General features: G+C 41.4%; 1 protein-coding gene and 1 non-coding gene across 2 annotated transcripts; one reads left to right on the top strand and one right to left on the bottom strand.

Moving 5' to 3' along the window:
• The first annotated feature begins 410 nt into the window (after positions 1-410).
• Positions 411-4,705, top strand: LOC101314368 (cation/H(+) antiporter 19-like). The gene is made up of 4 exons (XM_004298196.1): positions 411-569; positions 734-1,732; positions 2,006-3,238; positions 4,559-4,705. Exons 1-4 carry the CDS (start codon positions 411-413, stop codon positions 4,703-4,705), a joined length of 2,538 nt encoding a protein of 845 aa, XP_004298244.1.
• A 1,488-nt stretch (positions 4,706-6,193) lies between these two features.
• On the bottom strand, positions 6,194-8,695 carry LOC101303320. Its single transcript, XR_184501.1, has 3 exons — positions 8,163-8,695; positions 8,001-8,076; positions 6,194-6,419 (listed from the first exon to the last, which is right to left on the bottom strand). It is a non-coding gene; the product is annotated as an uncharacterized LOC101303320 (transcript).
• Between the last annotated feature and the right edge of the window lie 3,210 nt (positions 8,696-11,905).

Below are 11,905 nucleotides of genomic sequence, written 5' to 3'. Positions count from 1 at the left end.
AAAATTTACGGGTGAAATTAAAGAGACTCACACAAGCCTTAAGTCTTTCAAACTAAGAATGACCATCCATAGGAGAGGAAGAAGGAAGAAGGAATCAGACCGAATCAGACCAAACCAGACCCATATAACTAAAGCAGAGAAAGCGTTGGACATGTGTAGTCATACTTTCTAAAATTAAGTAGGTTAGTTTTATTTAAACTCTCCACCCTTGCTCCACAGCTAGCCTTGTGTTCCTCCACAGTCCATACATTAAGAGATCCCAAAATTACAGTTTGTTACACGATAGTTGCTCATGTTACACAACAGGAAGAACACATATTTCTGAGATAATTTTCTGATCCATTGTTACTCTGCGCATCTCAGATAACTAAGTCGGCCTCAAGATGGCGTCGCCACCGCCATCAAAGCCCATGAAGGCCACGTCGAATGGATCTTTCCAGGGCGATAGTCCACTTGATTACGCTCTTCCATTACTCATCCTTCAGATCATCTTGGTCGTTGTGTTCACTAGGTGTCTTGCATATATTCTTAAACCTCTCCGACAACCCCGAGTTATAGCGGAAGTTATCGTAAACGCTCTCGATCTCCTTTTTCATGAACATTAATTGCACAATGTTCATCACAATGTTGTCGTCTATTCTAATGTCACGTTCCTACATTCACTAAATTTGTTACATTACCATATTTTCGTGTGACGCATGTATCATTTGGTAAACAAATTTAATTACCGCAGGGTGGAATTCTACTGGGCCCCTCAGCATTAGGGCGGAACAAGGCCTTTCTGAATGGGATTTTCCCGCCAAAAGGGATGACGGTGCTAGAAACGGTGGCCAACATAGGCCTCTGCTTCTTCTTGTTCCTCGTCGGCCTCGAGCTCGACTTCAACTCCATCCGCCGCACTGGAAAGAAGTCCCTCGGCATCGCTATCTGCGGCATCACCCTCCCCTTCGTCCTCGGCATCGCCACCTCCGCCATCCTACGCGCCACCATCTCGAAAGGCGTGCAACATGGCCCCTTCCTCGTCTTCAATGGCGTCGCCCTCTCCATCACCGCCTTCCCCGTCCTCGCCCGCATCCTCGCCGAGCTCAAGCTCCTCACTACCGACGTCGGCCGCATCGCCATGTCCGCCGCCGCAGTCAACGACGTCGCCGCTTGGATCCTCCTCGCCCTCGCCATTGCCCTCACCGGCACCCACTCCCCTCTCGTCTCCGTTTGGGTCCTCCTCTGCGGCGCCGGCTTCGTCGGGTTCGCCGTCGTCGCCATCCTCCCCTTACTCGCCATGATGGCGCGGAAGTCCCCCGACGGCGAACCAGTCAAGGAGCTCTACATCTGCGTCACACTCTCCATTGTCTTGGCCGCAGCGTTCGTGACGGACACGATAGGGATACACGCGCTGTTCGGCGCGTTCGTGGTGGGGATCATAATGCCGAAGGAGGGTCCGTTCGCCGGAGTGTTGATAGAGAAGATTGAGGATTTGGTTTCCGGGCTTTTCTTGCCGCTTTATTTTGTGTCAAGTGGGCTCAAGACCAACGTGGCCACCATTAGTGGAGCGCAGTCGTGGGGTTTGCTGGTGCTGGTGATATTCACGGCGTCGTTTGGGAAAATTGTGGGGACTGTGGCCTTGTCCTTGTTTTTTAAGGTGCCTCTCAGGGAGGCCGTGGCGCTTGGGGTGCTTATGAATACCAAAGGCTTGGTGGAGCTCATCGTCCTCAATATTGGCAAAGATAGAAAGGTATTTGAAGTGTTTTTGAGATACACGATAAGATCTATGACTTTGGTGTTCTTAATATATGAATGACTAGGATTACACCAAGTACTTCTACGTCGTCTATAGAAGAATTTCAGGCTTTTCACCTCTATTAATCTAAACGTGCAAAACAAGAAACACTTTTGAAGACTTCATTAGCCGAATAAGAATTCATTTTACTCTATGTGCATGAACCTTTTTGTGATATTTGTTCATTTATGTTACATAGTTGATATTCTTTCTTGTGACTATGTGCAGGTACTGAACGACCAGACTTTTGCCATCTTTGTTATGATGGCGTTGTTCACCACCTTCATCACCACACCACTAGTGATGGCAGTGTACAAGCCAGCACGCAAGGGAGCTCCTTACAAATTACGCACCATCTTCCGCAAAAATCCCGACACCGAGCTTCGAATTTTGGCATGCTTCCACACCACCCGCAACATTCCCACCATGATCAACATCATCGAGTCGTCCCGCGGCACCCGCAAGCGCGGACGACTCACTGTCTACGCCATGCACCTCATGGAGCTCTCAGAGCGGTCCTCCGCGATCTCCATGGTTCACAAAGCCCGCCACAATGGCCTCCCGTTTTGGAACAAGAAAAGTGATAACAAGGACCAAATGGTGATCGCTTTCGAGGCCTACGAGCAGCTCAGCACCGTCAAAATTCGTCCGGCCACCGCCATCTCTTCTTTGAACAACATGCACGAGGACATATGCGCCTGTGCGCACCAAAAAACCGCGGCAATGATATTGTTGCCTTTTCACAAGCACCAGAGGCTGGACGGAACCATGGAGTCTTTGGGACACTCATTTCAAGTGGTGAACGAGCGCGTCCTCCGACATGCGCCTTGTTCCGTTGGGATCCTAGTCGACAGAGGACTCGGTGGCACCACGCAGGTCTCGGCCAGCGACGTGTCGTATACGGCGCTGGTGGCGTTCTTCGGAGGACGAGATGACCGGGAGGCACTGGCCTACGGTATGAGACTGGCTGAACATCCCGGAATTGCACTGACAGTGTTTAGATTTATTGCTCGAAAAGGGAAGACACTGAGATTTGGAGCGCAATTAGTTGGGATAACAGCTGACAACAAGAAAATACTGAAAGAAGAGGACAGTAGCCAAGAAAATGAAGAGGACGAGAAGTTCTTGGAGGAGTACAAGAAGTTAATGAGTAGCAGTAAGGAAAACGAAGAATCCATGTTGTATGAGGAGAAGATGGTCGATAGCAAAGGTGAGATTGCGGTGGCGTTAAAAACACTGAGCAAGCACAACTTGTTTATAGTAGGGAGAATGCCGCCAACTCTCCCGTTGGTAGAGTCGAGTGACTGTGCGGAGCTTGGGCCAATCGGAAGCTTCTTAGCCTCGTCAGACTTCTCTTCCACAGCTTCGGTTGTGGTGATTCAACAGTACGATACTACGGCGACGCAGCCGCTTGTGGTGGAGGAAGTTGACTGTGAGTTGCCGGAGTCGTCTAATTCTATGGTTTGAGTGTACGTGCGTGAGAGATTATATTTACAAAGAAACGGATTTAGAAATATGGTGAAATTAGGTCAGGAATAAGAGCTTTAGCATTTTCGAACTTTGGTGTAATGAGCTAGGAGATAATCCATAGGAACAAAAAGTACTGTAGTCATATTATAATTACTTGTATTTCTTATTCAAATTTGTATTTGTAGTACGCAGAGTGCCAATAACAATTGTACGTTCAGGTATTAGTTCATTTTCCTATGTTTCCAACGTTACTGAATAAAAACAATTTTGTTGTTTGTAGCAAGCTAGGGATGTCGTAAGAGATAGCAAATTAAGGTGCAAATTGATGCATTTCAATTTGAACATATATCCATCCTTATTCACATCTCAACCACAAATGTGCCGAGCTTAGAGGTTCAATGAATTATTGTATAAGGTATAGTTTTCTCGACGTTGTATAAGTTAGTATTGAATTGAATTATTAGCCTGAACAATGTTTGATTGGTAATTTTTATTATCTATAAAAAAACAAATGTGCTTTGATATTGTCAATAACCGGGGAAGAACCAGTAACCTCTGATCGTGTATCAATCGGAATGTGTGTAGAGTTTTGGCTGGCATGGGGTGCATGCCGGCCAACTCCTTCAATGTTTTGGTTAATTCACTTTTTGTAGTCCATTGTTGTTCCTTTTAGTGGTGGTGCTCGTAACCCTTTTAGGCAGAGAAGGAGGAACGTTGGCCTGACTTCTTGGAATTTTCTTGGTAATCCTGCTTGATATAGATCGTAACTTTTCATGCCCATATTTCATTATCCATATTTCTTGATCTTTACCTTTAATATATGATTTAGTTTTGATTACATTCTCAACTAAGAAAAGATTTAGTTTTAATCACCTTCCATTTTAGTTAAGATAAACCCTAGAATCAAAGCAAATACGTACGCTAGAACTCCATTACAAGCCAAACAGATGGGGAAAAATGCTCTCTCTCCCTGGAAGGTGGCTGCTAGGGCTTCTCTGTCTTCTAGGGTTTCTCTGTGGCTTACGTTGTTCGTTGCCTGCGTCAGTGTCTCAGGATGGCGGAGGTATTATTGAACTTACTTGATTATTATTATGTTTTCTTATTTGAAGTTGGGTTTTTAGAAAAATTTTGTGATTCTTGCAGGACTCTCTATATACACCATAATGAATCTTCGTCCAAACAACAACGTTAGAGTATATCCCAGCAGCCATCTCTCCAATGTGGCCTCTACTCGTCGCAAACGTCGTCGTATTACACCCACATGTGCTTACGGTCCTATTAACATAGACAACCCCTATGCTAATTAAACAGATTGGGGAGTTCGCTGTGTCGGAAATGAACAAGCAGGAGAACCAGAAGGCCAAGTTGGTCTTCGAAATCATGATTGAAGGCCAATTTCAGCGCGTCGCCGGAGGAAATTATAAGCTTGTCATTGCCTACAACGCCCTCTTTGAATGAGGTTGCAGTCTACAAGTCCTTCGAGAAGTACAAGGAACAGAAACTCACATCCTTCCATCAGGTTAATTAAGAAACCCAATATGTGAAAACACCACAAGTAGAACGAGGTCATCGTGTCTTTATTTTTTTTAATTTTTTTTTCCTGGTCACTCTGACGTTGTTATGGCCTGCGTACGTCAGTGTCTCAGACAAACTTTGTCTGGAATTTCATTATCGTCTCTATGTCTAGCAAATAAATTAATTATCAATCTCGAATCGGAATTATTGGCTATGGATGTAAAAATAGTGATAACCTCTTGCAACGTTCCTAGTCCCTCACGGCCTCATCTCTTTCGTCTGAAATAGTGTTCATTCAGTTAAATGCAATAGTATGTGACTACGTGTTCAATCATTATATAGGGCAAACTGAGTTTAGTAATAACTATATATCAATCTTTCATTCATTGCTTTGATCATAATACTGGAAACTTTATACTAGTTTAATTTTATGTGGTTTTGATCGTTTTCAATGAAAAACTATAGGACAAAGAGTATATGTTACAAGGCATAAGATTAGAGGCCATGAATTTAGGGACAACTTCATGTTCTGTTGAGACCACCAAAGTGTATACTCCTCAAGTTGCGGATGTATCGAAGCCTACATAAAACTTCTAATTTAGAACACTAGATAAACTCTTGTAATTTTACAACAAGTATGCTTTTGAAGCAGGGTTCAGTGTTCGGAGAAGTTGTACTACCAAGAGTTATATAAGATCGTTTTGAAATTTTAAAACAAGAATTTTGTTGTTACAAAGAAGGGCATTCAAAGAAGAAAATTGTTTAACCAAAACAGCGGAAAGGGATTTTATATCAGCGTAGTAGAATTAGTTTCTTTTTCAGCATATCAGCAAACTGAAGAGAGTACGTTTGCCTCAGTTTCAGTAATTAGGATTAATCAGTTAGTTGAGCATAATCTCCATGTTTAGCTTCTAGTGTCCTAGAGTTGTATCAGTCTTCAGGAAATGTATATATATAAGTTGTCTACAACTCTTGTAATAGAGTAGATCGACTATATATTCCCAAAGTTTATTCAAAACAAATATCTCATCGCTCAACTTTTCTGCTTTCTCTATCTTTCACTAAGCAAAAGTAATGTTATAAAAAACTCGCCTCAAGGCTCGTCTAAGGCTTAAAAAACTCAAGGCGGTCAGAAAATTGAATCAATTTAGATGTTAAGGCAGCAAAGCTTAAAAAGGCTACGCCTTTCATATTTTTAAATACGCCTTTCACGTCTTTCACGCATTTAGCTACGCTTACAAATTATTTTATTTTTTAAATATATTTTTATAAAATTACATTTTGGAAAACATAACCATCAAGCTTAAAAGGTGAATGTTAAAAGAAAACGGTATATATCCGATGGAAAGGAAGACAACTATCTAGCTAGAAGAAAAGGAAGAAGTTCGAACACAAAAATACTATGCAGAAAAACAAAGAATATTCTTAACTAGCAAGTATGCCCGCGCGTTGCAGCGGGTTGTATGGTAAATATGCGAATGTTTCACATAAAGTGATCAAAATAAGCTTCTTGATAATATCAATATAGAATGATCATTTATTTCATTGTTACACTACAATCCTGGAGTTTCTACCTAGAGCATGGAGAGATCATATCTAATGCATCAGTACTGCATCTCTGCATCTCATTGTCCTACCGATTTGGTTAGCTCGCAACCTACAGAAACCAAATAGTATGACAACCAAGATATTAATAAAATAAATAGCTGTAAGGCTGGCAGTTATTGTGTGGTTTCCAATATCACCTGAAAAAATGAGAATATGTTGGATATAAAGAGTGAAGTAAAACATATATTGCAAAAGATTTATGTTGTATCTGACAATATATAATATTGACTACAGACTACTTTTGGCTAAAATTCATATGCAGGCTATGTCAATAGCAAGTGGATACAGACTATTCCTTACCAAACATATACTATTAACCTGCATTATCACAGAAGAACATTACTTTCTGGTATCAAGGAAATAGTACATACCAGTTATGTCATTTGATTTCTAGCGTACATGCGTTCTTTGATTGAATTTATAAGTTTGGTATTGTTTTGTGGAAAACAATAAATTGCATCATTCAGGCATACACATATAAACATGGCCAAACTCCAAGCAACAATACTGCCATGTATAGCAGACGAACCACCAAATTGACCAAACACTGCATAATCTAAGATCGCTGTTCTTATATATTAGTTGGTTTATCGACCAAAACTAATAGACCAGAGAGATGAAGCTAGCCTTTGCAAAAACAAAGCTGTCATGTTGTGTAAACTGTAAAATGGTGGAAAGCATAAAGACTCTCTTCAAGTCTTTTGTGTTGTATGAAGTGTATGCTTGTTGGATTCTATTTAGAGAAGAAAATAATGACAGATCAAGAGGGAATATGATCCCAAACATCATGTCACTTGGAAACTAAGAAAAAGAGTGATCTATTTTATGAAGAATCTAATCAAAATTTTATCTCTACTCTTGCTAATAATAATTATAAAGAATAATACACAACTGCTAAACCAGAGTCCATCCTATAGTTGGAGCAGATATGGATCATGTGGATGATGCTCACAATCTTACGTCTTTGTTAGAAATTTACGTCTTTCATGATCAAGGTGCAATTTGTCAGAAATTTACGTCTTTCATGATCTGATGGGAAATTTCTTGATTTTGATGGTGTAATTTTTATTTTTCTTAAATGGAGGATTCATATTCTTGACATTGTTCAACATAATACCACGGATAAGAAATGTTGCATCAATCAACTGGCTAGATATATTTTCTTCAGTTTATATCAATTTACAACACCAAACCTTCCAATTTCTAACCTAATAGTACTTTTGCATCATATTGAAATGGAACAAATGGAAGATGAAAATTTCATTTAGACCTGATAAACACACCAATCATATTTAGAGGTTAACCTTGAAAATGACACACGTCTATAAATCATGTGTTATCATGGAATGAATGTAATCCATGATGCATGAAACAAAATATTAGACAAACAACTTTAAACTCTTTTGGGAGGCCGATCTAAACCAAATGTCAAGGAAACTTAGAAGATCGAAGAAGAATAAGCAGAAATTTGGATTTTATAACAACATCAAATTTTTCATCAGCATATATGAAAATCAAACCCAAACTGCCAAGGACAAAAATCAGATATGTTAATCATTCAATTCAATCTTATTAGTGTTTAAGATGCATCCTCATCAAAGCCGAAACAAAAAAGAAGTGAAATTGTTACCTGAAAACAAATGAAGCCCACGTTTTATCGATGTAGATCATTGAGCTCGGAACCTGCAAAATGGCCTTCCTTCATGCTGTAAAAAACAAAACCCAACATCAATTTTCATCTCTCACTCTCTCAATAAGAAAACACAGAGGAAAGGAAAGCCCAACAACTAACCAACATTCAGAGACGCCCCATCTGACTGTATCTGAATATAAAAAAAGCAATAGCGCAGCAGGAAGGGCAAAATCTCATCGAAGAAAGAGAGCCCGGAGACTGCCAAACGAAAGACAGAGAAAGAGCAGATTGATAACAGAGGACAAAAAGGAGAAACTCTCGAGATCTCTCTCGATCCTTTAGAAAGGAAAAGGAGCTGCTGTAGAAGGTTCAAGAGCGGGAAGTGAGAGGAAGGGCGACAGACAAAAGGAGCAGCATAAAGGAAAAAAGAGATGGTGTCGAGATCTCTGAAGCTTCAGGAGGTTGCGAGATGGAGGGCAAGACATATGGCGAGGCCCGGCACTGTCGACATGAACAGTATAAACACTGTACACGTGAACAGAACCCGACCCCGACGAAAAATAGTATATTGTAAAAATGTTTAACACAAATAACTCTTTTCAATTATTCTTAATGTTGTATTTAACTATTTACGAGAGTAAACATCACTCCAAAACTATTCTTGAGTGCTCCGCATCTTCTGGAGTGCTCTCGAGACTCGAGAGGGAAACCTTAGGGTTTTGTTAGCGGTGGCGGGATCTCACGGTCCCTTGTTCGGGCAAGGGGAGCGACGGCGATGACAAGGGAGACCAGCTTCGGTGACGTACGTCCTCTGATCGGCAGCGGTGCTCCTTGTTTTGACGTCTTCGGGTTCGACTAGGTTCGGTGATCACTTATCGTAGGTTGAGTTCGGTCAGATTCACAAATCGGGGTCGTCTTCGAATCGGGTTTGTCAAGTCGGCGGAGGTCAGGATTGAGGAGTGGTTATGGTTCTAGTGAGCAGCGGCGTTTGGGTCTAGTCGTGCAGGGGAGATCGATCTTTGATATGATCTTTGCATTTAGATCGGTTTTTTCAAGGCAAAGGCGGTTTGGGGCAACACTCTAATTAGTATCTTCAAGGTCACAAAGGTCTGCCAAAACTCCTTTGATCGACGATGATGTGGTGGAGGCACGGCCGGCCACCTGATTAGCGGCTCCGGCGCAACCAGATGGCTGGGCGACCTACCTTGGGTTTCCAAAGTAAATGGGCCTCGGCTCTTAATTGGGACTGGGTCCATGGTCTTTGGATGCATCTAGGGTTGGGCCTAGCTATTTGGATGCTTGTGTGGGCCAGATGACCCATAGGATGGTTTCAGGATGATCCTATTTACATGTTTAGGGCATGCCCATTCCTGTCGCTTTTGCTGAACTCTAGTTTGTTTCTTCAGTTTTGCTTTCTGTTTGGTTGAACTCTATAGTTTCATTTAGGTTGCTCTCGAGCTATCTAACTTAAACTCTATTTTGTAGCCATTGCGGGTAAGTCAGGTTTGTAACTGCTATTTTTCTCTCGCCTAGCCTCCCTAAAAACCCTATAGCAGCCGTCGTCCTTCCCTCTGATCTCCAAACCTTCTCCATCCACAAACCCTACTCACCGCTTCCTCCATCCATGGCCTCAATCGACGCCGTTACTGTAAGTTTCGCTGCTTCACTAGCGCTAGCCGGAGGCGGTGCTGCTCCCCATCTAGGGAAGATTCGCGGGGTCCTGTACGCCGGTCAAAACAGTCTTTTCTGTTGGGTCGTCCTCTCACTTGGCGCCCAGTGGATCCCAATGCTTTCATCAACCACTTCCATCGTACTTGGATCGTTTCTCAACCCTTTCGAATCCAAGAACGTGCTGCAAACCTATTCTTGATCTCCTTCCAGTCAGCCTCGGATCGAAACAAAGTCCTAAAGGGAGGCGCTTGGTGCTATGATAGAGCACCGGTATGCTTGGAGGTGTACGACGGCATCCGCCCTTTTTCTAATGTGCCGATGAGGCATGTCCGTTTTTGGACTCAGATCAATGGCATTCCACCATTGTACGAAGAGCTGGACAACCTTAAACTGGTCGGTAATCTTCTGGGAGGCTACATAGACTATGACAAGTTAAGGCATGCATAAATTATGGTAACAAAAGCAAAGGAATTACAATTACATTGCATTAATTGGACACAGCATGTGAATAAGCTTGCTCTCAATATCTTAAACCACATCTTCAAGTCAATATTATTCTAATCAGACACCGCAAATATGTGTTTGGTGATCGATTGAAACAATAACGATCTAAACTCTTTACTTGTGAATATATGACGTAATAAATTCAGAAAACTAAGGTATACATCAAAAGAGAAAACGACTACAAGTTCAAAGCTAAGTTTAGTGAAATAGATTTAGTGAACATGCGCAATTTTGCATTTGTTAGTTACATGGAACCGAGCTTGGTAAACTAGCCCAACTCTGTCCACACATATGGAGAATGCGAAAAAAGAGTTGATATTACAAACCAATATTGAAATTCAAAGATATCAAAGAAAGGGAGAACTTGATAATGTAAACCTGTATTCGTCACATCGGTCCATATAAACATGTACAATGCTTTGCTGCATTAGTAATAATTACTGTTCTTGGTTTTGCTGTAGTGCATCAATATATAACAACTCTTTGCAATCAGTCTTTAATTTGTCGAAAATTCTTCTATGCACATAGGTGCAAGTGAACCGAACAACTAATATGTAATATTTTGATCCAGTCATCCACGTCGCATTATTATGCATGCATTCTAATACCGTTAACAAAATTGAAACCCAAAAAAAAATAGTCCTAACTGTTTCCAACACATGAGGTCAGGACCAGAAGTCGAATAAGATGTACTCTTATTATGAACGTTTAATTTGATTGGATCAAAAATGAAAATGAAAGGAAGAAATTTAGGGTTTATAGTCTTTATTGAATCTTCGCATATGACGATTTGAGAACTTGCACATTAATAGTACAAGTGCATCTTGGTGCGTAGAATCCGCTCCGGTCTTTTATTTGGGACGATAATTTCCCGGTTGCCCTGCATTAATTAATGTATTCAGATGTGAGTCCTCCTCCTCATCTCTCTGAAAATAAGAAAATTTTCACAAAAGGAAACCATACTAACAAATATTTACACACACAGACACAGTGGACAATAGAAATATACCTTATTAGAATATTCACTGGTGAGGTTCTCTGCACGGATTAGCTTCATACAAACGTCTTCATTGGGAGGCATTATAAGGTGGACACCACAACTTTTAAAGCAGTAGTCTTTGAATATCTGAAGAACGACTCGACATGTAAAAGGTAGCAGGGGACGCATATAACCACGTGGCGACAATTCAGTGAATGGAATGTAGCGCACCCATACATGATCCGACTCTATTGAACCAACATAATAAACTCCAGGAGACAAAATAATCACTTCTTTGATGTGAATCCAGTCAATCCACAACTCAAAAAAACAAACATGTTTATCAAGAGCAACACAAAGAGCCAATCCTGTGTTGCTGTCCCATTTGAAATTTGGGAGTGCTTCAATCCAAAACTCAAACCGTCCATGCCCCATGAAATCCATTTGAAAGCTGAACCATTTTGGAATCTTGCTTCTTGGAACTTGAAATATACGAAGCGGATTCAGGGCACCTACGTGCACTTGAACCGTTCACATAGGTCTAACGTCTGTTAGCAGAAGTTGTTAAGACGGAGAGATTCCGTTGGTTAGTCAGATGCAGACGAAAAAAAAAAACTGCAGTAAAAACGAAATTACCTTATATCACTGTGGGAGGCAGACAGTCGACCCATACCTAAAAAGAAAATCCATTCTTGCTCTCTGGCCTAATCCCACGACGGCTCCGACGAAGAGATTCGAAGTCTCCGAT

Source organism: Fragaria vesca, linkage group LG4 (genome assembly GCF_000184155.1).
Source record: "Fragaria vesca subsp. vesca linkage group LG4, FraVesHawaii_1.0, whole genome shotgun sequence".
Lineage (NCBI taxonomy): Eukaryota > Viridiplantae > Streptophyta > Magnoliopsida > Rosales > Rosaceae > Fragaria > Fragaria vesca.
Note: the sequence above shows the minus strand (reverse complement) of the source record. Positions and strands in the feature narration are given on the sequence as shown.